The sequence below is a fragment of the Pogona vitticeps genome, chromosome 3 (assembly GCF_051106095.1).
Source record: "Pogona vitticeps strain Pit_001003342236 chromosome 3, PviZW2.1, whole genome shotgun sequence".
Taxonomy (NCBI): domain Eukaryota; kingdom Metazoa; phylum Chordata; class Lepidosauria; order Squamata; family Agamidae; genus Pogona; species Pogona vitticeps.
The window spans coordinates 52,068,116-52,095,328 of NC_135785.1; the positions used below are offsets into that span (position 1 = coordinate 52,068,116).

General features: G+C 42.5%; 1 protein-coding gene and 1 long non-coding RNA gene across 2 annotated transcripts in view; one reads left to right on the plus strand and one right to left on the minus strand.

Moving 5' to 3' along the window:
• R3HCC1L (R3H domain and coiled-coil containing 1 like) overlaps positions 1-22,081 on the minus strand; it is a 41,536-nt gene extending 19,455 nt beyond the window's left edge. The window contains exon 1 of the mRNA XM_078389402.1: positions 49-22,081. Coding sequence (XP_078245528.1) covers positions 49-85 — 37 coding nt within the window. The 5' untranslated portion in view covers positions 86-22,081. The remainder of the gene's footprint in view (positions 1-48) is intronic.
• An 88-nt stretch (positions 22,082-22,169) lies between these two features.
• LOC140705990 (uncharacterized) lies at positions 22,170-24,461 on the plus strand. Its single transcript, XR_012085660.2, has 2 exons — positions 22,170-22,362; positions 23,004-24,461. It is a non-coding gene; the product is annotated as an uncharacterized LOC140705990 (long non-coding RNA).
• Positions 24,462-27,213: the final 2,752 nt, after the last annotated feature.

Consider the following 27,213-nt stretch of genomic DNA (forward strand, 5'->3'; position numbering starts at 1 on the left):
ATTATAGCCAGTGCCAAAGAAGCAGTGATCTGGATGATTGAATATTACCTGCTGTGGAATATTTCCGCTCCCCTTTCCTACTCATTTTTGTCAATATTTTTTCTCTTTGCAACCATGAGAACTATCAACATGCTTTAAATAACAAACAAAAATGGAAAAAAAACCCAATGAGGAATATTGCAACCAAATATTTTGGAAGCCTATCTGAGACAAAATGATACCACAGTGATTTGATAATGGATTACACAGCAGCATGGAACTTCTAAAAATGAGGCAGCTCTGTCTAGTAAAGCATTCTGTCTTTACAATAACTCTTGCATTCTTCAGAATAAAAATGTTCAAATGAAATGCCTAGATTATTCTTTTGGATCATTAAATTACTTGTACATCTCTGATAGGCTTTGATGACCCCGTAGCACTTTGTAGCTTTCCTTTTCTGTCCCTAAACACTCTCTCCCAAGAGAGGAGGGTATTTACACTCAAGCCCCAGTAATTTTACTCTGGATGCAAAAGAGCTTCTGAACACTATGTTTCATCTTCTTATGCTAGATTCAAGGCTATGCTACTATTTCCATACACTGGTATAATCAAGGTTCCACTTGGTCATTCACCACAACTTTAGTATCCTCCTGATCCAAGCTGTTTCAAACTCCAACCAACCTCCTTTATAAATTTTGCCTCTATTCTGTGGAGAGCATTGTATTGCTCACCATCACCCGAAAGCTGTTCAAGATGCATAGGAAATATAAAAAAAGATTACACTCCCTAAAATTGAAGACACCCCTCCAACTCATTCCACATTTTAATAACTACGCAGATCTTAATCTTCAATAAATAAAGGACTTTTGCATTTCAGGCAGACCGAAGGAGCAAGTACAGTTTAGCAAAAAGTACAACAAAAAATCAAAATAAAAAAAGCTGTTTTTAGCTTACACTTCATATCCAGCCTAGACTAGGAAAAATTTCTTTCCTGTATCTCACTACCAGGGCAGGAGAAAACAGACACTGCTAAATAAAACAACATTCTGTGCATCTGATATAATGGAGTGCATCCTACAAAAGCTTATCCTAAATAAAATGTGTTCATCTTTAAGGCATCACTAGACTCCTAGATGTTGTTTTAGCAATTGATATTTGGAAGGGAGTGTCATTGATTCTGAGTTCAGATCCAAGAGAAGTCTCACCCAGGAAAATAGGTAGGTGCATCCCTAGAGAGAAACTATAACCCAGAGCGAAATGGCTATAGTGCATGCTTTGGTTGCAGAAGGACTCAGATTAAATCCTTCCAACTCCACTTAAAAAAAGAAAATTACAGCAGTTGATGTAGAAGACCTCTGTCTGAGATTTTGGACAGTCACTGCTGGTCAGAGAGAACAGTGGACCAGATGTATAAGCTGTATGACCAGACATAAAGCTGCTCCTAATTTTACAAGGGGCACTCATGGTGTTTTGCCAAAAGTTTCCCCTAAACCCTGGAGGCAGCTTTTTATGAAATGGAAACATAAACAAAAAAGGAAAAGGTATACATATGTACTAAAAGCCCATATCTTTTGTTAGGTATATATAAACAAATGTAGCATACATGGCATTAAATTAACATTCATACATTAATAAAGCAGGAGCAGAAGATATTGCACTGGGCATACCATATGTGTATAAAAGGCTAGACTCTGTGCTGTCACTTATCCTTTCCTGGGAAAACTATAATCTCCTGAAGCTTTCATGAGAGGATAGGTGAAGGTGAAACATTATCTTTCTCATATAACTATTCCTGTCCCTGGGGGTGTGGCGGGGGTTCAAGTCCCAAACCTCTTCTTACTGCAACTGAGAAACTCACCAGGCAGAACAATGCTTATAGCATGACATGGACAGTCAGTGTCACAAAACATCTTGAGTTGCAACCATGTGGTATGCTCAGTGCAACATTTAATTTGTCCCTGATTCCTAGAAAACAATACATCTTTCAGCCTTGGAGTAGGAAACATGTAGCCTTCCAGATGTTGTTAGACTACAATTCCTATCAGCCAAGATAGCATAGTCCATGGTAAGTGATGATGGAATTTGTATCCCTAAAACATCTGAAGGCCTTGTATTCCTTGTCTCTGCTTTAGGCTGAGAAAGAGAGAAGCAGAATAGTTGTGTGCACTGCGGATTAGTCAGTGACTGTTACACTGGATCCGATGCCAGATTCTACAGTATAGAGCTCTTACTGCCAACAAAGCACACTGCATGCATGTGGGGATTCAAATGCCTACAGACAGTGAAGGAACTTACTTACTCAGGAAGATGGCAAGAGTACTGAGAGAAGCAAGAGTGGAGGCACCCACTCAGTAAATTACATTCAAGAAAAAAAGGGATCTTAATTACTACATCTGCCCTTCTCTATCATCAATGCTAGGGTCCATAAAATACAGAGATGACCAGAAACATGTAGAGGCATTGGGGGGAGACTCATCACAAGACACAGGATACTCCTTGATCTCACCTGCATTAGATCAACAGCATGAGCTGCCAAGTAAAGGACAGGGCAAACTGAGCTCACTGTGGACAGCTTAAATGCCCGTTAAAACAGGAATCTCCAGAATTCTGCCTCTGTCAGACTCAAGCCTACTTGTCACATGCTCTACACATCAGGACTCTAAGAAAGCAGAAGCCAAAACACAGGCTTGCCTTCTGCCAGAATAGGTGATGTGCCTTATAGCTAGTGTGAGCCAGTGCTATACACTTACAGCTTGCGCAAGGCACACTGGAATCACTGCATCTTGGTGAAGGATCTCAGTTGCATTCTGCAAATGAGGAAATAACTACAGATGAATGCAACAAATTAGGAGTGTAGCTGAGGAAACAAAGGGAATCCAGGCTCCTAGATATTAAAATTTCAAACTTCTGTTGATCCAGGGCTAGGAAAAAATGTGTAGTCTACCTCTCCCTCATCCACAAGAGACTATATCCTCCTCCAATGGATGCCAGAGCACTCTAAGGAGGATTCAGCATTGGGCCTTCTCACCTTTGAGCTCACCGCCCAATAATCTAAGTGCTCTGACTGCTCAAGCCTGCTAAGCCACATTCTCTTCCTCTTGTTCAAAGCCTGTTGACCCTTCCCTTCAAACCCCAGACCGCACACTGTCTTCAAGCCTAACCACCACCCCAAGGCCCCAGGTACTTGCAGCCCCCACTTGCCAGGGAGATTTATTTCTCATAAGCTTTGGCACCAACAGCAAGGCTGCTATCTGCCAGGCCCCAGGCCTCTATAAATATGCATCAGGCCACATTTATGGAGACAGATGGCTCGGGGGTCTGTCCTGTGGTTGGGGGGAAAGGAAGAGTTGGGGAAGGGTGTGGCCACATGATTAATCACTGCCCACTCTGTTTAGGGGTATTCATCATGGCCCACTGTCAGGTAAATCACTGGAAAAACACCTCTCTAGTAATTAATGGGAAGTGACGGATGGACAGCCCCTGGGCCCATTAATCTAGACCATCAGCAGCAGCCCAAGATTATGAATGTCAGGATGCATAAACTGTATACCAATCAATAGGGCCAGGAATTCATCCAAGGTTCTCATTTCCGAGGCACCTCCGGTGCATTAGGCTGCGTTTGCCTTCCTCATCTCACTCCTCTCTCTCCTCTTCCCTCTCCTGATTTGAACTGAAAACAGACCTTTCTACAGCAAGCAGAGTGTCCACAAACCACAGAGTCTGGAGGGCAGGTCTGCTGCAAAGGAGCCACAAAAAAACCTCACAGAAAGTGCAAGATGGGCAAAGGAAAGATAGTGCAATCAGCTCAACTGGGAGGCAGACTTAAGATGCACTTCAATCTGCTTCAGTCTGCCCCAGATATTTAGGGATGGGGAATGCAGCCCTCAAAATGTTGCTCAATTACAGTTCCCATCATGCTTCACTACATTGGATAGGGCTAACAGGAGTTGTTACTGAAGTCCAGTAATGTTTAGACAGGTACACTTTCCAACCCTTCCCTAATGGATTGAGGGACTAGGCTTCACAACATATATAACTTGGAGTACAGCAATAATCAGGAGGCACTTTATTTCGTAGTGCTATATCATAGCTAAGCATCCACTCTAGTAAGACTTCACCATGGGCTGACGGTTAGAACATGTCATGGATATGGAACAATTTATTCCATCTGGTATTCTAAATCTGGGGCTCTCTTGCTTTACCTAGTCCGAGAAATGACCCTCCTGTCCTCTGCTTTAACACTAGGTGGGAACCAGAACAGTAGATAAAGAGTCAGTTGTCTACTCTGCACTTGCAACTTGTGGAGAAACTCTCACCAGACACAGATGAAGCTGATGGACACTGTGAAAAGGACAGTGGACGTGATTCTTTTCTACAGACTCCAAAACTGTGGCTGAAGTCACTGGTTGTGCTCTTCTCACCAGTATCTCACCAGAGCTCAGCTAATATTTCTGAAAACAGAACAAGAAAAAAAGTGAAGACTCCCTGGATAGGTAGCAAAATGCCCTCTGCCTTGCAGCCTAAGATAGAGGCCAAATGGGGAGACAAGGTGTTAAGAAAGCATCCCTTGGAGCACACGGTAAACTTTTCACACAGACTAAAGAATCTACAATCTGTTTCCTAACCAAGAGGCAGACAGAGCTGCTGGATCTTTTCCATTCTCCAATAAGCTAATTTCAACAGCAGAATGGTCCCCTTCATCTTTATTGACTCAGTGAGAAGAGAACGTATCATTAAGACAGCTTTAGTCCAGAGAAGTCATTTTTCAGCACAAGTCCAATTTATTCCTTTCTAAACAGCCACACCCACTGCGAGCAAGGCATTGTGTTCAGCAAACTGAGAGCTCAAGGGGTCTGTTACAGCAGCAAACTCAGCTATAGCTTTGCAGGGGACAACAGCAAGGAAGAATGTGGCTCATCAGTACCAGGGGAGGGGGGCTAGTATGATGTTGGACTGGGACCTGAGGAATCTAGGGTCTATCCCTCCTGAATGTACTGGATGAATTGTGGATAGCTTCCGTCAGTCTAATCCACACCAGAGGGCTGTTGTGAGGGTAAAGCAGAGGAGACTGAGGGCAAGGCAAGATATAAATGCAACAAATAAAAATTTCAGACACCATCTATGTGGCAAATGCAAACTGGGTACTACACTGCTCTACACTGCCAGAACAACTGTCATTTTAAGTTTCTCCTTTAAGACCCAATAAGCAACATCCCATAGGACCAAGAGTACTACAAACTGAATTCTCAGGATAGGTGCTCAGAAAGCCAAAGGCCTGCTCCCTGCAACATGTCTGCACAACTAACGCAAACCTGGTGGAAAACACAATTATTACCAACCTAAAACAGGGGTGGGGAATGTGCAGTCCGCCAAATGTTGGACCACAACTACTAACAGCCCTCTGGAGCACAGTGAACACTGAAAGATGATCAGAGTTATAGTCCAACTTCAAGAAGGCCTCACCTTGATCCCTCATTAGCTGCAGGGCCAGCCTATTTGACAGATAAGGACAGTAAGTTCTTTCTGCATATCCAGTCATCAACTCCAGTGCTCTACCTCCCCCTTAACTGACCTCCTCCGTGCAGCCCACCCATCCGTATTCCACCATGCTTCCCCCCCCTTGCTTTTTGCAGTACTGGCAAATACAGACACAACATACATCAACTCCCCTTGCAGAAAACAATTCCCTTAACTAGTCACCTGTGATAGATAATTGTTCTGCCTTTTGTTAAAACCTTCAAGGGATGAAAATTCTGCCGTTCCTTTTTTCCACTGAAGCTTTTCTTCAAGCTACCAATACTTCTCAAAATCCACCCCAAAACTACTCTATTGCCAACTGAAGTCACTGCTTGTGCTCCTCTCAGCAGTATCCAATAAAGCCACTTTTTCTTGTTACACCGAGCTTTTCGTTCTGCGAATGCTACAATTCACTCTAGAGCTCAAGCCTGCTGGCCAATGAAAGGGATGGTGAAAACTGTCTCCGTCTCTCTTTCTCCCAAGAATGGGGTGGGGTTTGTTTCCTAAAAATCTGATGCTGTCTCCTCTTAATTTATATCTGCTCTTGAGGGAGAATCACTTCTCAAAACATAATGGCAGCTTTCAGAACAGAAATTTTATCAGCAGTGTAAGCAAGCCAGGGTCCAACAAAGTGAATTGGGGGACATTTACTATCTTAGGGCTGCTGACACTGGCTGATTTCAATGCTTCTTTGCAGTCACAGTTGCTGAAACAAAGGGGGTCTCAGGTTCTGTTCAATGCTTTTTAGCCCTGATGATCATAGAGATAAAGAAAAGATGTGACCGCAGTGCATCTGAGAGCTCAACTCTCAGTACCAGGAAGTCAGCAAACAAAATCTTCAAAGAATACAATACATAGTTTAAAGCTCTGGAGCTGATGTGGGTATTCTGATCAATGCTGGAGACTCTTTCAGTGTGTAAACCAGGGACAATCAACACTTCACCAGACACACCACACTGCCAAAGCAATTAATCAGATGCCAAATGTTAATTCTGTGTTTTTAATTTCTATTTTTTTTTCATAAAAATGCACAGCTTTACTGCACTGAGAAAAAGGAGCACTGAACCTGTCAATATATTTCACTGTCAGTTTGCTACCTGTAGGAATCAGTCCCACCTCACCCTCATCCCATTCTTCAACTATCCTGAAATGACTGATCACATACGTATGCTTTATATCTATGAGGTATTTTCTGTCATATGATGCCAGCTTAATTACTGAATCTGTTCAGGCAATCAAGCGGTCAGGCAGTTACAGCCTTGGATTGGAGTCTGGAGAATATAGCTATCCTGACAGGAATTGTTTCACCAGTGTGCACTCCATAGAATGAAACAGCCATTCCTGTAAAGAACTCAAACTTTTACTAGTAGCCAAAACAGGCACTGCGGATTGTAAACCTCCCTGAGAATGACTTATCTGTCCACTTATTCCCTCCTCCTTCATATCCTGCTCTTCAGACTAGAAAGCCATCCTTCATCTATGGTAAGACAACTCTGCCACAGTCTGTCATCATGAAACAGCACAACCTGCACTGTGCCATGGTCTAAAGAACCACAGTCAGTCACAATTCCCATTAAACCCCAATTGATGTTAGAATTTGCAGTCTTTTCAACAACCTCTGACTCTCCTTGTCGCATCCTTTAGAGAAAGTCTATGCTTTACATGGCAAATACAAGTGCCATGCATACACTGGTCTGTCTGAAGTGTGGATAGCACATAACTAAGATACTAACACATCTATAAATCCTGGATCAGGCATGGTTCCTAAACATACAGTGGTGCCTCAACTTACGAACGCCTCTACCTACGAACATTTTGACTTACTAACAGCTCCGGGCGCAAAATTTTGCTTAGATTTGTGACCAGAACTTCGACTTACGAACAGAAAAAAGCTGTGGGGAAAGCGGGAAAATTGAACTTTCAGGTAACTGTTGGCCAGCGAAGAGGCTGCTTGTCTGCTACCTTGCTCACCACAGCGGTTAGAGAAAGTGGATACGGAGAGAGACTTCAGACTGCCTGGTACTGTACTACAGTAAATACTGTATTTTTATTTTTTTTATTTTGGATTTCGGCTAGGTGGGGGGGTATGTTTCTGTGCTCTGATGGGCCTTGCAGACCCTTTCTGCAAGGGTCTGTGCTGGCCGGTGTGCTCTAAAATGGAGTTTAGACTCAAGTTTTGAGGGGGCCTTGCCTTCTCTGTCTCTTAAAGTCCCCCCCATGCTGAGGGGGGTCTGTTTGCTGGAATAATGGTGGCTGGATTTTGTGGCAACTTGTTTTTTAGTCGTTAAGTCATGTCTGACTCTTTGTGACCCCATGGACCATGGACGCCAGGCCCTCCTGTCTTCCACTGCCTCCCAGAGTTGGGTCAAATTCATGTTGGTAGCTTCGGAGACACTGTCCAACCATCTCATCCTCTGTTGTCCCCTTCTCTTCTTGCCTTCACACTTTCCTAACATCAGGTTTTTTTCCAGGGAGTCTTCTCTTCTCATGAGATGGCCAAAGTACTGGAGCCTCAGCTTCAGGATCTGTCCTTTCAGTGAGCACTCAGGGTTGATTTCCTTTAGAATGCATAGGTCTGTTCTCCTTGCAGTCCAGGGGATGCTCAAGAGCCTCCTCCACCACAATTCAAAAGCATCAATTCTTTGACGGTCAGCTTTCTTTATGGTCCAGCTCTCACTTCCATACATCACTACAGGAAAAACCATAGCTTTGACTATGTGTACTTTTGTTGACAAGGAGATGTCTCTGCTTTTTAAAATGCTGTTGAGGTTTGTCATCACTTTCCTCCCAAGAAGCAGACGTCTTTTAATTTTGTGGCTACTGTCACCATCTGCAGTTATCATGGAGCCCAAGAAAGTAAAATCTTTCACTGCCTCCATATCTTCCCCTTCTATATGCCAGGAGGTGATGGGACGAGTAGCCATCATCTTAGTTTTCTTGATATTGAGCTTCAGACCGTTTTTTGCACTCTCCTCTTTCACCCTCATCAAGAGGTTCTTTAATTCCACCTCACTTTCTGCCATCAGAGTGGTATCTGCATATCGGAGGTTGTTGATATTTCTTCCAGCAATCTTAATTCCAGCTTGGGAGTCCTCCAATCCAGCCTTTCGCATGATGTATTCTGCCAAACCTACCTGTTATTCCTTTTATCTCTTGTCTCTACAACTTTAGCATTCCAATCCCCTATAATGAGAAGAACATCTTTCTTTGGTGTCTGTTCTAGAAGGTACAGTGGTGCCTCGCTTAGCGATCGCTCCGTTGAGCAATGAAATCGCTTAGCGACGGAGTTTAAGCGATCGCTTAGCGATGGTCCTTATGGGGGAAATTCGCTTTGGGATGATCGCGGGGAAACAATCATCGCAAAGCCCCAATTTTCGGCCAGCTGATCGGCGGTTTCAAAATGGCCACCGGGTAAACAAAATGGTCGTCCGCTGTGTGTCCTCGCTTTAGAGGCACCGAAAATGGCTGCCCCATGGAGGTTTTTCACTTATGGTTAGTTCTGAAGCCCATAGGAACGCATTAATGGCATTTTATTGCGTTTCTATGGGCTTTTTAATTCCGTTTAGCGATGAAATCACTTAGCAACGTTTTTTCCTGCATGGATTAACGTCGCTAAGCGAGGCACCACTGTATTCTAAGTCTTTGTAGAATTGGTCAGTTTCAGTCTCCTTAGGATTGGTGGTTGGTGCATAAACTTGGATTATTGTGATGTTGATAGGTCTGCCTTGGATTCATATTGAAATCATTCCATCATTTTTGAGATTATATCCCATTATAGCTTTTCCCACTCTTTTGTTGACTATGAGGGCTAATCCTTTCCTTCTATGGGATTCTTGCCCACAATAGTAGATACGATAATCATCTGAATTGAATTTGCCCATTCCCGTCCATTTTAGTTCACTGATGCCCAGGATGTCAATATTTATTCTTGCCATCTCCTGTTTGACCACATCCAGCTTACCAAGGTTCATGGATCTTACATTCCAGGTTCCTATGCAGTATTTTTCTTTGCAGCAGCATACTTTCCTTTCACTTAAGATGCACTTCAATCTGCTTCAGTCTGCCCCAGATATTTAGGGATGGGGAATGCAGCCTTTAGCTAAGCGTCCTTTCGGCTTTGGCCCAACCACTTCATTAGCTCGGGAGCTGCTTCTACTTGTCCTCCGCTCTTCCTCAGTAGCATGTTGGATGCCTTTCGACCTGAGGGGCCCATCTTTCAGCGTCATATCTTTTAGTCTTTTGTTTCTGATCATGGGGCATTCTCGGCAAAGATACTGGAGGCCTTGCCAATTCCTACTCCAGGTGGATTGCGTTTAGTCGGAACTCTCCACTATGACCTGTCCGTCTTGGGTGTCCCTGCAGGGCATAGCCCATAGCTTCTCTGAGTTACTCAAGCCCCTTCACCACGACAAGGCAGCAATCCCTCAAGGAGGTAAGAGGGATGGCTTGTAGACAAAGGGCCTTTTCGACAGCTGCCCCCAGACTATGGAATGCCCTCCCAACTGAAATTCGTCTGGCGCCGACGTTGATGACATTTCAGCGCCAGGTCAAAACCTTCCTGTTCCAGAAGGCTTTTAATTGAAATAACATCAACTGTGGGTCCTGATGGCAATTTTAATTGTATTTTAATCATTTTATCTTTTATTGTATTTTAATTGAATTTTAATTATTGTAAGCCACCCAGAAACCTTTGGGTAGAGTGGGCGGTATATAAGTTAAATAAAATAAATAAAATAAATAAAATAAATAAATCCAGCAAGAGGTATGTGGCTTCTAGGATTTGTGTACCGTAGTGTGCTGAACAGTACTCATGGCTCCAAAGAAAGAGCAGAGCAAAGGGAAGAAGAAGATCATGTTCATTGAAATGAAAAAGGACATCATCAAAAAGCATGAAGATGGCATGCATGCGATTGAACTGGCCGCTGAATACAAAATGGCAAAGTCAACCATCTCCACCATATTAAAGAAGAAAGGTGTCTTGAAAGACATTGATGTGGCAAAAGGTCACAATCCTAACAAAGCACAGGACACCCCTGATGGAAGAGGTGGAAAAACTTTTACTGGTGTGGATCAATGAGAAACAGCTGAAAGGGGAAAGCATCAGTGAAGCCATGATTTGTGAAAAGTGAAGAAGCTGCACAGTGATTTAATGGAAAGAAACCCTTCCGGAAGTGCAGTGCAAGAAGAATTCAAAGCCAGCAGGGGGTGGTTTCAAAAGTTCCAAAAGAGAAGTGGCATCCACCGTGTGATAAGACATGGGGAGGCTGCAAGTTCTGACCATGATGCTGCAGAAGTTTTCAAGCAGCGCAGGATGAAGCAGATGAAATTGGACAATTTTTTCACCAAGATGGAGCCTGCAACCAAGAGAGAGCGACAGGGAACCCGTGGAGAAGATGACCCAAAGAAGGGAACCTCTACCTCACAGTGATGACCATCTCACTACCCATCTGCCTGTCCTCCAGCTAGAAGTCACTGTGATGTCCTCCAGAAGACACCGAAAGCTAAGTGACCTCTCTTTTGTTTTAAAAGGTGTTGGTGGGTGGGTTTAAAGGGTGCTTGGTTTGGTTTAAAATGCGTTGGTGTAAAATGTGTAGGTTTAGCATGTGTGGGTTTAAATGTGTTTTAGATTCCAAACTCTCTCCCCCACCCATTGTCTTCCTCTCTCTCTGTCTTATCTCTTTTTCTTCTTAAAAGCACAAACCTTTGTCTGAGGGGGTCTGTGTGCCCCAGTGATGACCTTCTTTCTTTCCTCTTTCCCCCATTGTTCCCTCTCTCCTTTCCTGCCCTTTTTAAACCTAAGTCATCTTAGGTTTAAAAAAATTATCCCCCTAATGGTAGAGGACAGATTAATTGGTTTTGCATTAATTCCTATGGGAACTAATGCTTCAACTTACAACCGGCGCCTCTACATACAAACAAAAAACAGCCGGAATGGATTAATCGGGTTTCAATGCATTTCAGTGGAAAATGCTGATTCGACTTAAGAACATTTCAACTTGCGAACATCTTCTGGGATGGATTAAGTTCATAAGTCGATGCACCACTGTAATTACACACACAAAAATGCCCACGTCTTGCATAGGAACATTAGTGCAAAACCAGTATACAGTATAGATATAAATAATAGTAGATAAATTCTTTGTTCTTGTTTATTTAGGCTATCTTGAATGAACAAGACATATTGATGTGGAATTTGAAAGGTCTCCATTATTTGCTGTTATATTTTTCTGCAAAATTAGTGACCTCTCACCTTGAAAAGCAAAGAGAAGCAAAAGCAAACCACACACATTAAGGAAACACAAGACTGACAAAAAGATTTACTAATTCAAGACATAAACACCCAATTCTATGCAATTCAGGTTCTTAAACTTCTAAGAAACATAACAGAAATCCTCCAAACCTTATGCAAACAGCACAACTTAAATGAACCATGCAATTCTGTGCAAATTGTGCAATTCTACAAATAAAAAGCAACAACAACCCTCGACAATTTCCAAAAAACCTTCATTCTTGCTGCTAGAAAACCAGTATCATCAGCACCTACAAATTCACTATCATCCTCGTTGCTGAGGAGAAAAATGAAGCAATTCCTCATCCTCATCTATGATGACAAAATGAGCATCCACATTCCTAACATACACAAAGCATCTGTGTCTGTTGTGTAAAAGACAGCTTTACACTTACCTTGGAGGTCAAATAGAATCCAGCTCACAATTTGGCAAAACGGCACAGACCAGTTTAACCCACAACAGAAATTATGCTGCAGAATTAAAGCTGCATAAAGAAGGGCAAGCAAAGGGATCAAAGGCAGAACATTTTCCCTATGAGAAAAACATAAAAGTACTGAGGATGTTTTGGTTTGGAAAGATGATAACTAAGAGGCATGATACAAGCATTCTAAAACAATGAAGAGTGTACAGGAAGTAAACGGAAAATTGTTTTTCCCTCTCACAGCACTAGAACTCTTAGAGTACACAATCCAGCTAATTATCAGCAGCAAGAAGGAACCTTCTTAGTTACATACGTAGCACATACCTGACATGGAATTAAGTGTTACAAAATGTGCTGATGGTCAATGGTTCTGATTACTTTAAAAAGAAGTCAGACACATTCAGGAAGGCATGGGCAGCTAAGAAGTACTAGCCACAAAAGTGCCACGAGGCACTGTGGCTTTGTAGACCAGCTGCTGATGAGCAAAGAGTGGGATAGGTCTGTGCCCTTTAAGCACTGCTTGTGGGCTTCCCAGGAGCATCTGCTTGGCTACATCTTAGATTCGGACTGATGCATAATTAAACTGTGGACACTGCTACTACTAGATATGGTTATAGCTGACAACGGAAGGCTTCAAGAGCAGATTGGACTAACATATCAAGAATGCTGTTTTTAGTGGCTGGTGGCAGAAGCAATATACCACTATATGTCAGCTGCTGGAGAACACAAGAACTATGTTTGCAGGCTTCCCATGACTACCTAGTTTGATGCTGTATGGAAAAAAAAAATCCTGGACAGGATAGGGTTTTGATCTGACTCAAAAGTCCTCTTCCTATGTTCTTGTTCAGATTCATAGGAATCTTCTTTTCCCGCTTGCCCTTATTAAACTTAAGGAGGCTGTAGCTACTGTACTGCAGAATTTCGTTTTGTTTTGTTTTTTTAGGGCGGGGAGAGGTACTGCAGCCCACAAATTTCATTTTTCAGGATCTTGTATCTCTCTTGCATCCGCAGTCTATTACACACTCCATCAGACGCCCCCTCCCCTCGCCACGCCTCGGCACCAACCCATTTCATGCTCAGAGGGTTGAATCAGTGTGCCTTGGCGTGTCTCCTTTTCACACTACACTGAGCAACACAACTTCCTGCTCTAAGTTCTGCACTAAAGCCTTAATCCACACTGCAGGCCACAGCAACTAAAAACTGCACAAGCAACAAGGTAGCTTCCAAACTGGGAAGGTGATAAAGCCAAAAGTGAAAGCTCGAAGCTGGCACTCAGGCAGACAGCCCCTAGGGCAGGAGTGCACAAGTCAAATTACCTGACAGCCACTTTTAATGACTTCGAAGGCCTGTACTGGAACTGCTGGAATTGCCATTTTAACTATGCTTTCTTTGTAGAGCATTCTTCATTAGCTCCTTTTTTTCTGCAGCTTGCCTCCCTCCCTTCTCCTTTCTTTCTGTGCTTCCAATAACAATCTTGCTTTTCTGTACTACATACTTAAAGTCTTGCAGGTTCTCTTTCTCCCTACTCCACATGTGTCTGCTGCCATGGTTCTCACTTCCTTGTCAGGCATTCAGGACCCTGCTTTTTCGTTTTCTTACCATTCAGATCTCTATCCATGCTCATTAGGCGCACCCTCCTTTTCATCCTTTTTTCCCCCCTTCTATCCCTCTGACCATCACCTCTACTCTTTCTTCAAGGAATTCAGTGGCAACAGAATACAAAGCGTTCACTCTCCTAGCAACACAGGTACTGACAGAATCTGAGATGCAAGCAGGCCGTGCAACATGGCTGACTGGAAAAGCTACTGACAACTCCTGAATGTACTTCTGAACCTATAGAGAGAAGAAGTAAGGGAAACCCAGCAATACAGGAATTCCCTCTCCCCCATTCCCCAACCCACTACTGAAACATGTTACTAAAGCCCTGGTGCTGGCAGCAGGAACCAGAATCTTGGGAACTGTGCCCCCCCTTGGGTCCAAGACAGAATACTTGTCTTCTAATTGGGTTATAGGGAGAGCCTACTGAGATGTCAGAGTATCCCTAGAGCACAAAGCTCTCCACTATATCAGCACCAGCTTAACTGCTAGTTGTAAAGACTGAAGTGGCACCCCATGAGCTCCCAGCAGCTGGTATTGTTTCCTGGCAGCAAACTGTATTTTTAGTCTTTGTGGTTTCCAATTCCACTCAATCCATAATTCCATCAATAGAATATTTAACCTTTAGAGCCTTGATCACAGGAGAGAAGAGGCAATCCCTAGGGCTGAGCCACAAAGAGAAGGTAGCACCAGTTATCCCTTCTCCCCAAGCACCAAGCAAGGAAGCAGTTACTCCAACTTCATTCTTGGCCCCAGGGATGTAGCTGCCACTTCCCCCAAGCTCAGCAGTGACCAGAACTCATCAGCCTGTTTGCCTCCACTGCCCCTCTTTCTCTAAGCGGGAGCAGCTCCTGATTGGTGCTTGGGGAGTAGCAAAGTGCCCTTGAGGGACAGTGCCAGGTGTCACTCAGCACTTACACATGCACATTGTCACTCTTTATGGGCCGCTGCAGGATAGGCACTTCTTACAAAATAATAATGCCAATAAAAAGAGAGAGGTGCAAGGAGACTCCAAACAGCCCAAATTAGAAAGCCCTTTGGATGGCTCCACTCATTTAATCGCCAGGCACACAATGAGAATGTCTCCTCCCCACAACATGGCAATGGGAGTACAGTAGCAAAAGAAATGGAAGGTTCTACACAAATTATATTAATTATGCCTATATTTATTTCTATAGAAATAAACACAATATTTTTAAAAAATTATTGTCCTTCTTTGCCCTCCTGTTCTTGAAGATGCAAATGTTCATGACTATATGCATGGACATCAGTCCTAACACTGAGATTTTCACTGCTGCACAGCACAGAAAAGGAACCAATGTTGCTCCAGATAACACTAGACTCCAATACTCATCAACACAAGCCAGGTTAGCCAATGGCCCGATATGAGAGAAGCTGCAGCCCAACATCTGAAGAGTCATTGGATCTATAGCTCTGTTGCACACAAAGAAAGGAATGCTGGTTCTAAAGAAGTATTGAAGCCACCTCTTCTGCGCAAACATTGTTGGCTACTCACATCCATTGGTAGGCCAATACTACCACCACGCAAAATTTAGGAACCAATAAAGAAGCAGCTAGCGACTCCATCCACATGCACCAGAAATTGCTGAAGTACAACATTATCTCCTCTTGTCTTCAGCATACACCACAGGAGTAAGCTGGGCATCAAACCACAGTCATCCCTTTCCAATCTTTCTTCGTATGTTGGACTAGATTCAGTCTATCCTTCTGTGGTAGGAGGGGCCAAAGCCACACACAATGATCCAAAGGAAACCTATAAATATAACATCATTAGATTTGCTCTTGCAGAAAAAGAGTGAAAAGCTACCCATTTTGCAGCAAGATTGAGCTGGCTCCCAGCAAGAAGCAGCCTGCCAACGAGAAGCTGGGGAAAAAAGTTGCCTCGGGGTTCTGTCATGCTACCTTGCACTTTAGGAACACTTGTCATAAAGCCAGGAAGTAGCGTTGAAACCAGCCGGCTGGGTAGCAGGAAATCCAAATCACACACCTGCTCTGATTTTCCATCACCTTTTAAACTCATACAGTTTGACATCTATTCTGACCCTACTACACTCCTCCTCACTGCCAACAGTTAAGGCTATACGATTCTATAGCCCTTGTATTTTCCAAAAATCTCTTGCCCTCTATCCTTGTTTCCCACTGGAACATGCAAACCCACACAAAGAATAGGAAATCAATTGCACTCCTTGAAGCAATTCTAAACATGCAAAGATAACACCTTCAAAAATTAAAAAAGACACAATAGAGAAAGTAGTACATTCACTTCCCATTTCACATCCTCTGAATGAGCACTATTACTAACACCAGTTCAACCCTAAAATGGGGTTTAAAGTCAATGCTTTTCTGTTAAAAGTGCATGGAAAAAGACAAGACAACAATGGAGAAAAGTGAATTAATGCCTGACCAAAAGGACTAAGGGAATTAGGCAGGATTGTACAGATATATCAAGGGCAGTGGCCCTGCTAGAGAGCACATCAATAAATAAGAACAGAGATGAAATTATCCAAGGAGTCCAACAGGAATAAGATTATTTAAATCTGCCTTGAACAAAAAAGAAAAAAAATAGAGGAATGACCTTGTGAAAATGCTGCTACATACATGCATATGTCAAAAACTAGAACCTTACATATATTCCAACACAAATTAAAGCAATTAATTTACTGGAACCTGGATTCAAGAGCCATAGCTATTGTTACAGGACAAGATTTGAGTCAGTGAGAGGATCTTAACAAGAGACAGTCAATCACCTTATTTCTTGCTCCCCCGAATGGAAACTTCTTCTTTTGGGTGGGCAGAATTCCAGTAGAAGAAAGCTGTGCACGTTTGAACATGTCTGAGGCTAACCCTAGCATCAGTATTAAACAAAGATCCAAACCAAGAAAGAACGAATATAAGACTGCACATATCCAGACAATGATGGGGTCCTGAGTGATCAGGGCACCAGGATTAAAAGAGAACAAGACTGACTCTGTCAGAATTGTCATCAAAAGATACCAAATGGAAGAAACAGTATTAAAATTCCAATGTGACCAAACTTCAGGGAAACTTTCCACAAATTTTATTTCCAAATGCCTGGCAATTACATTTGTAGATGACACTAAAGGGGAATTTGCAGCAAAGAGCTGAGAGAACAAGGAGATAATTCAAAGGAAGTGACTGAGGCCAGAAATAAAACACAATTCAGCTGGGTAAGGCACTGCTTGCGGAGATGGGAAATGCAGACACTGAACAGGGACAGAAACCTGGAAAGAGACACAGGATGAGAGCAAATTGAAGATGAGCTGACAGTGATGAAAGAGCTGATGCTATTTCAGGCTGCAGAGACATCACACACCCTAGAGAAAACGAAGGGGGGAAAGTGGCAGACAGGATGCACCCATGATCAAGACGACCAATCTTGCTTAAAACAACCTGACCAAAACACGTATGGCACACCCAGATGATTCAAACAGACTGGGACTAAAGGAAGTAATATTCCCTGTGACTGACAGACCTCTAACCTCCCAAGTCAGTAGCCCCTCTATGAATCAGTAGCCAAGTTAAAAAAAACAAAGAGTCTAAGCTCCTAAAGTTACCACTAATCTTAATCAAGCAAGATATAAATAGCAGGTTGGGTCAGGAGCAGAAGATGTGGGAGAAGGCTGACTACGTTGGAGTCATAAAGTCATAGTCTTAAAATGAAATTATGAAAAGGCTACAAATATTGCTCTGGGAGACACAATGGTTTCTGTCGCTATTGGGGACTACAGGAAGATCTAAGTTCCAGAACAGTATCACACCAGATTGGGAGAACCACTGTCTTTCTTAATTAACTGTGTAATTTTTCACACAGTTGAGGCATTGGTGCTGCCATTTATGTTTGTCTAACAGCTCTATAGCTCTGTGAATTTCACAACTTTGCCCATTCTCACTAAGGAAAACTGTTAAAAGCAAAGCCACTTTTATGCCCCAAAGCCCCTGGCCCTGCTTACTAAAAGACTACCCAATTTCTTTCTACTTCTAAATCCCAAGGGGGAAAAATAGTCTTCTTGTTAGGAAGTGACCTATCACCCAGCTGGTCACCCAGCAGCAATACATGAACAAGGTATGGAGGCTGAAATACCATGATGAAGAACAGCAGTTATGGCATGCGCTGGCAGGAGACAGTGAAAAACACAGCCTGGCGGCTGGGAATGAAGGGATATATGTTTTATGAGGCACAAAGTGCCAGAGACTGTGAATGTGCCAGCAGAAGAGGGAGGTGTAGCACAATGCTGCTGGGGGACACTATATAACTTTCTCCCTCCAGGGGCTCTGACAAACAGAATCTCTTTGTAATTCAATAAAGTCCCTGCAGTCACCATGGTTCATCCATTGCACCCAAAGGAGTGCACATCTGCTGCTCCGATAAATTTGCAAAGCCCAAGATGGACAGGAAAAAGGCTCACCTAGCAGAGAGGACATTAATGGCCATCCTCAAAAGCAACTTAATCCCCCCCCCACCAGTTCCCTGAGAATGAAAACACAATGGCCAGCCAAAATTCTTGCAGCATTCATTGGATGGGAACAACTTCTCTATTGCAGCAGGACTTAGGTTTACAGTATCATTAGGTAATCTCCTACCTGACATCTTTGTTCACCTGCCAAATATACCTCTATTTTATCATACGGTTATTTTTACAGAATGCTGCTGCATTTTATAATTAGCTTTAGTTGCTCAGTTACTCTGAATCTGTGGTTCCTAACCTTTTTCGAGCCACGAGCCCTTTTTATAATAACCAAATGATCTGTGACACCCCCCCAGCCACGTTTGCATTTTTAATTGGGTAAAGTCATCCCTTCTCAGAAAGTAAAGGTTTCTTTCACCCCCAAAGGGCACATTTCTCATACGTACACACACACACTAACTTTAATATCCTGCTCCAAATGGTCAAGGAAGAAATTACTTAACAATAGCTACAACACCTGCAACTTCCCACTCTCCAGAAAACACTTTGTGACCCTCTTGAGTGGTTGTGACCCCCAAGTTGAGAAACACTGCTCTGAACAGTGTGTATGGACTAGAAGGATGGGACAACACTATTTGGAAAATTTACTTTCTTGTACTACTGCTCCCTCAGCTAGCATGGCCAAAAAGCAGTGTCCGTAGTGGCTGGAGAATTCAGGGGGTAGTTGAAAAAGAACTTTTCCAAGCTCAAGCAGCCTATACATCCTTTCATAAATCAATCTATGTAAGCAGTGGGAAGTGTGCCAGGAAGATCTCTCTTTGTATGTAGGTCAGCAGAGGTTAAGATCATTTGATCTGTAAAAGAAGCCTAATTATCATGTAACAAAACTGTTGAGGTAACTGAACAAATAACCAGCATGTTTCATACCCAGTTTAAAACTGTGCTGTTCAGCTTTGAAGCTGTAAAAGGTTTGGGATCAGGTTACATTAAGACCCAGACTTACCCAAATATGCCTACTTTTAATCTTACATGTTATTTGACGGTCTTGCCCCAAGGCTGTTCAGTTAGTGACTACAACTAAAACTCACAGAGCTAGTGAAATAAAAGTAACAGGTTTCCTCAACTGTTGGTTCAAACCTGATACACCTCAACAAGGGCCTTAAAATATATACTTTTTACTATGGATTTCCCCAAAAAGAACTTATGGCTGTGCATGCTAATGTAGTTCCTCCATATAGCCATTTGCTGTATCTATAGTGCATGTAGTAATCTGCCTAGTAGCATACTGTTGTTTCATTAACTTTGCTTTCTGAAGGCTTGGTCCCTATAAACAAATGCCCTGAATATCTTATTCTGAGGAGCTCTGCATTCACTGAATGCTTTGTTATGCATTTTTGAAAGTCTTCCTCACAATATCTTCCAGTAGGATGCCGGCTTTTTAAATTCAGTACTCAAGACTAACTATTACAGATGGGTAGGAGAAGAAGAAGAAATCGAGATTCTCAAATTACTGTCATATACACATAGGGTGGACTTTGGACATGTAAAAGAAAGAAATTTGTGAGCAATGGATTTTAACATCGCTCTGCTGCAGTACCTTACAGAGGACTACTATGAATATGCCTAAGTTTACCTGTAACAAAAAAGGGCATTTCTAACTACAGAGTGAATGCCATCCCAAGAAAAGAGGATGCAAAGCAGAACCTAAATTGTTTTATTATTCTTATGCAAAGTAAGTGTATCCAGATGTATAATAGTTCAAAGAAATAGGGTGGCAGATGGATGGTCACAACTAGTAAGATCAAACAATACAGATTACTGGGGGGGGAGCCTACTTAGAGCTAAACTACTGCAGTATCCTCTGTCACATTGTCCTGCCTCCAAAAGCTATTCAGAGGATTCAAGTAGAGATGAACATAGTGACAGGCCACAAAGAGCATATTTCGCTATGTACAGAGTATACAATACACTCTGCCATCTGCAGCCATTACACACTGGCTTCTAGGCACCAAGCTAACTGTGACCTATAAAGCCCTTAAAATTGAGCCAACATACTTAAGGGGCTACCTGTGCTTTCTTGCAAATTGACCAAGATCTCTTAGTGGTCAATTACCATCTGTCCACTAAAAAGGACAGTTAAAAGATATAGAATAGCCTTCCTCAATCGAGAATCCTCCAGTTGTTTTGGACTCCAACTTTCAGGACCTTCTAGCTACTAAACTAGTATACTGAAGCTATGGGTGTGAGAAATGTCACCTCACTGTCACTACTGAAAACCTTTGCCTTAAACTTTTATTTTCATATTCCAAGTTGCTACAGATTCTTGATTTAAAATAAAGAGAACACAATCAGCCAAAAAATATGCCAAGACATGAATATCTTTTACAATCACTGCAAAAAATAAAACAAAAGAAGCAAAAGCAAACCCTGGAAGCTTTTGCACATTTGCTAAATGAGGTACTGTCATAGTTCTCTCCATAAATGAAAGCATAAGAAACACAATATATAACATTATTCATGCATGCAATGAACACTGCCCATACAGTCATCTCATGCAAACATAGCTGGACTATATAACAAAGAGCACCCACATTTGAAGCTGCTTTACCATTTAGTCCAGAATGGAGCTGTGCAATCTGTTCTAGGAGTCATGTCAAGATTGCCATTTAGAACACACAGAGTAATAATGGTCTTTCTAAAATATCATTCCCCACACCCTTCTCTGCTTTTCCTCAGAGCTGCATACAAGCTAGCAACCATACAGCAAAAGCACCACTGAATAAACATGCACGCTGCCATTCCCATCAGGCTCAGCCTTGTCTGAGGGGAAAGGCAGGATATAGATGCCACTGATAGCACAGTAAGGGGAGGAAAAGCAAACAGGCTTCAGGAAAAAAAAACTTCTATATTTCATCAGCTCTCTAGACTGAAACATGCCACCTTTCAAATAAAGCAGGATAGTAAAATCTGTATTTATAAAATGGTATAAAAATTAGAGAAAAAAGAAAGATGTGCTCTAACTTGCTGTCCTCCAGCTGTGTTGGCCTACAACTTTCATCATCCTCAATTAGGCTGTGGATGATTTCTATATTAGCAATGTTACAGACATTATCCAATCAGAATTTTTATGCTAGTAGCCCTATTTCACAGAACACTCACTTCCCAAGAATTAATTTGGTCCAGAATTGGACCAAGGGGAATAAGTAAGAATTACCAAGAAATGTGGCAAAGTCACACTTTTCCCACAACAAAACTATTGAGACAGGGATGGCAGGAAAACAAAATAGTAAAATGCAGCAGTAAAATGCAACAGAGATACCATCTGGAGGGAAAATGCCTCACTATGTGCCTGCTTGTTACATATTTATACACTATGAGGTGGGCTGCATTCTCTTCAACTAAAACTACAACTCAACCCCAACACTATCTCACCCTAATGTGAAAAACAGGGCAGATCTTTCTAATGACTGTAGAACTATCAGGAAAAAGTTCTTATCACAATACATTAAAGTATAAAGTTTTATTGCATATACCTGCACTAAATATAGTAAAGCTAAGTAGTACATAAAATTATACCATACAATAGCCCCGATATCCTTCTATTCATAAATCTATTTCTTTCCATCTGTTGCTCGAATATGACCCAATGACCAGACAGAGACTAGCAGGGGCAGTATGACCTTCTCCACTATGGGAGGAGGGTGAGGGGAAAGGCAGGCAAGAGAGAAAAGGGAATGGGGGGAAGGACAAGTCCCAGAACAGGGGTCGTGGACCAAAGGTAGAGAAACAAGGGATTCCGTAAAGGCTTTTTAAGAGACCCAACATGGAGCTGGGGGGGGGGGGGAATCAGTTACCGGGCACAGAACACACTCGCGCTGTCTCAGCTGCTTCCGTCTTTTCTACTTCCGTCCTCTTCTTGTCTCACCGCTCCTCTTCGTTGCGGAGGCCGCTGGGAAATGTAGTTTGGGGAAAGTGGCGCTGCTGAGTCTTCTTAACTGGTCTCACGTCCCTTCAAGCCCCGTTTACCAGTCCACTGCGCTTGAAGCAGGGCGTTACTTAAGCCGCCCAGGAAACGGTTCCTTGGGATTCGTGCAGCGGGCCAAGCAATATGGTACTGAGCAGAGGGGTTCTGGGAGTTGTCGTCCAAAAAAAAAGTAACATTTGCTGAGATGACCTTGTAGGTAAAACAGTTCCGTGAGTCCTTTTGGGCTGTCAATCTGGCGTGGGTTTACTCAGCGACTGGGGAAAGTCACTCTGCACATGCTCAAATGCGTTCTTTGCCGTCCCTGAAACGGAAAGGAAGATTCCAGATATAAACCAGAGACAAAATTCCCTGTCCTAAATGCCGTAGGCAGCTGTGGCCTTTTGACATTTCATATTGCAAATTAAACACAAGCGCAGCCTGAAGAGGAGTGTGTGGTGTAACTTCCTCTTCCGCCTCCCAGTAAATGACTTGCTTCTGCTTGTTCCCCCATGATGTATGATTGCTTGAAGAAATAACATATTTCACACTAGTTTTCTTTACTATCATCAATCAATCTATACAAAAGAGCACTTACCCATGAACTCACTTCCGTTCATTTTTGGTGATAGAACTCGTGCTTTAACTCTATCAACGAGACTTCAGTGGAAAAATGTTTAGGAGGGAAATATGCATATGTTATTTTCCTTTCAGAAACCTGACATATAGGATAAATCTGTTCCCCTTCTTTCAAGAAATGAATTTTGGTGCTGTTCTGCATTTCTTTTTAGGTTGTAGTTTCTGCTATACAGTACTCATATTCTGCCATCAGCACCCTCCTTCACTACCCCGGGCACCAGCTCTATATGTCTCACAGATTTGTGGGGAATGAATGAATATAATAAGAGGACCAGGAGTAACAGAAGGATGTCATGTTTGAAGACTTCTGCTGAAATTGACATTTGTTGGCTATGAAAGGAACCAATGCCTGAGATGTGTCATATATTCCAATATCCTCACAAAACAGAATGTTGTGCTTTCTAGTTGTTGTGCTGATAAGTAACATTGTGCTGATGGTAAATGAAAGTGTGCAACTGTCTAAGGCTGCATACTTAAATGGAATGAAAAAAAGAAAAGCTATGTGATCTTTGTACACAGTCCCAAATTAACCATGGGATATACCATTATTAAACTACCACGGTCTCTCAGACTTAAGTTCTATTAGAAGTCTTCATTAAACTGGGCGTTAGAGAAATGAGGTGGGGCAGAAGCATTAAAAATTCCTCCAAATCAAGGTATGATGTGCGGGCCAGGCTTTCTCATTTAAAACAAGTTCTACAACAGGTCAAGGTGACAGGTTTCAGCCCAGGCACTGTAGATCTAATTGCCCTTCTCTATCTTGATAGGCAAAGAGTTGCATGTGTACGCATCTGTGTGTGTGTGTGTGTGCGTGCGCGCGCGCGCACACACACACACACACACACACACAGAGAGAGAGATGAGCAGCAGCTCTTTGGAGTTAGGGAGGGGTTTTTCCTTGCCCTTCATGGAGATTCACAATGTGCTCTGGTGATCTCCCGTGCAAGTACTAACTATACCTAACACTTAGTTTCTAAAATCAGGCAAGATCAAGTGTTGTATGATGATAATAAAGTAATTGTCAGCCCTCTGCATTAAAAAGATTTCAGCTCAGTCGTTAGCATCTCAGGGTTTTTTTTAAAAGGCAAAATAGAAATCACAAAGAGCCACAACCAGTGCCTATAAACAAAACTGAGCTAGATGGGTCAGTGGTATGACTCAATGTAAGCCAGCCTCTTAGGCCCCCTAAAATCCCTGAATTACCTGTGACATATAAGGACCGAAAAGACTGAAATAAGTGGGAATGAGGGGAATCTTGCAGGATCTAGCCTTTGGAGCAAGTGTCCTGTGCAGTTTTTCCTCAGAGCAGCTCAGAGCTGTGGATTGGTTTGAGGCACTTCTCTGTAATAAAGCTTTGGATATATCATATGATTTAAAGTTTAACTGGCCATCATAAAATGGGATTGAGAAGCCCTGCTTCTGTCTCAGTCAAATCTAGGCTTTCTTATAGAGTCCTTGTGGGGAACATCTCCTCTTGACTAGACACACTGTATTAGGAAATCTGCAGCCTGCTTTGAAAGAGGCTGGCGGTTTGGTTCCTGACAGAAACATGGACCAGACAGCTTTATGATGGCTTCAGTGATTGAAATCTGGGTCATAAAAGATTGTCCCATTTGGGTTGTTAAGTCCCCAGCTATTCAGTCCAAGAGGCAGAGGCTACCCTTCTACTTCTTCTTTCTCTTCAGTCTGAATGCCTCTATTTGATGCCGCTTATCTGATTCTGGTGAGCGTGTTCATGTGTTACTGAAGAATGGCAATGCCACATTGCAGTGTCAGAAAATCACCAACCAACAGAATCTCTTGAGAACTGCCAAAGCTGGAAGGCTGATGCTGATAACAAGACATTGACAAACATAGAAAATGCACATGTTTTGAGGAAAGCAAGAACCAATAGGGAGGGCAGCTGGATAGATGCACTCAGCCAAGATTTATGGGACTGTCAGGATCCAGCTTTGGTTAAAACTCTGGGTAGAAAATTTCTGCCTTTAATCTGACAAAGTTAAAAGCTTTGGAAGTTACAAATTCTTTCTAGTGCACAGAGGGAATAAGAACCTGAGAAAGTTACTTTTTGTTATAGTCAAAAAAGTAACTTTCCCCATCTCTGACTTGACTGTTATGGTGACACCTGCCCACAGGCTGATGGCGTTGAATCAGAAGGTGGGACCACATGGAGAAAGAAGTAACATTTTGGACCACTTGTGGAATAGTCTGGTGTGAGCTGCTCCAGCCTGACCCCAGCTCATGCCCAAGCTGGCCCTTCTTGGTCCAGCTGTAGAACTAATACTTATTTGGGCTGTGCTGGGCTTTAGCAATTACCTGGCAGATGAATTTATTGCTTTAGGAGAGATTGCTTCCAGCAAAGCGACCCTTTCTGGTGCGATTGGATGCATGACTTTCCAACTGTCTGATCACACCTGGAATTGTTGAAATCTGGAATAAATGGGAATGCTCATGGGTGGCAACTCCTTTTCCTATAGGACAAAGGAGAACAATGGTGGCTTTCAGATTCAGTTTGATCCAGGAGTCAGTCTTAGTCAGTATGGCTAATGGAGATGGATCATGGGAGTTGGAGTCCTCAAATATCTGGAGTGCTACAGTTGCCCACCACACCTGCTACAGACAAATTACATGCTGGCATTTTCCCTTTAACCATAAAGTATATCTCTCATGCTCATACCTATAATGCAATAGCCAGGTGTTGTGTCGCCAAGGTTTCCACCTCCTCTGTTCATTTCCCCTCTGATCTTGTGACAATTTTTCTATCTCTTGTCAGGATTGCTTGAAGACCAGAAGGACCCATTTCAAAATTTCACAGGATGCCTCCCCAGTCCAGTCACAAGCCATCTTTTATCTCTTGTGCTGTTGCTAGATGTGAACTTCATATCAATACACGATACACTGCCTGATGCTTAATGCTAATTTATTTTGCCTTGTCAGGCCTCCATCCTATCCAGAGTCTCAGGGGATGGAACCCCGTTTTGCTCATGCCTCTTCTTGAATTTAGCCTTTGTCCCGCCTTGTAAGGCTTCACAGATTCAGCCTGAAAGTACAAAAACTGGGCCCATAATCTGTAAGAATTTGTGTTAATTATGTTAGCAGGGTGCAGAAGGCGAGTAAGCTGAGCTGATGATGCATCACAGGGTGCATCACAGGGTAAACCTGTGATGCACCGAACCCCCTAAAGGGCCACTGGGCATTCGGTCAGAGAGTTTCACCGGCACTTATCTACCACCTTTGCACTGGGGCAAGTCCCAAGACCTCAGCAGTGCATAGCATAAGCCCTTTGAACAAGTCTGACCTAAAAAGAACACTAAACACTTGCTTAGTACTTTGCAAGTACATGCACATGGGCTTTGTGATTCCTTAGAATTCACAACAGCTCAGTTAGGTAGGACTCTTGAATGATAGCTAATTTGTGCCCTCTCCCTTTCTGGATTTAGCCACACCCTGCTGTTCAAGAGACCAGTCATCTGTAAGGATTTTTATAATTAATTTTTATTTTTTTAAAAAAAGAGCTTCATTAGAAATCAGTTTATGTTGCATAAGCATTAGCATCAAGAAACATATTCAAAAACCACTGCAGTTAAATAAGATAACTATTTCCCATTTAAAATAATAGACACTAAAAAGCTAAAGCTAAGGTGGGCTATAGTGGGCTATGGTGGGCTAGCCCCCACCTCTTCTTTCTCCTTTATTTACATCCTCTCTCCTTCAAGCTACATGCTCATACCAGCATCATGCAACGAAATCCAGAACAGAATATAATCCATTTTGTCCAGTCTCAATCACATTCACATAACCCATTGTCCGTTTTCTACCCTCCTAACTCCTCCCTTCTTCATGGCCTTTCTGGCTGTTAACTTTTTAAAAGTTGTACCACCTCTCTCCTCTCCATCATCATGACAATGACTATGAATTAAGAGTATTCACTTTGGATGTTTATGGTTATGTAAAATAAAAAAAAAACTTACTATTGTTCCAAGAATTCTATTCAGGATAAAAACCTAGACTAGAATACAGAAGGACCAGGACTTAGCTTCTGTGCATGTAAGGATGTATGCTGAAGATCAACATGGAGACACCCTCACAGCCTTCCTACCACTGCAGAAGAAGAACAAAGAACAAAAATATTTCCTTAAAGAAAGCAAAGTGATCTAGGAGGATGTAATCGAAGGTCAACATCTACAAGTAGCCACTCTTGGAAAAACAAAAAAGAACAGGATACCCCATTTGATATGGCTGTGTCCATTGTCTCCCTCACTAGTTACTTTAAAAACAACATTTTTGCGCTTATTTTAACATAATACACCAATTAATTGGACATACTTCATATGCAACCAGATCAGTGTACTATAAATGTAG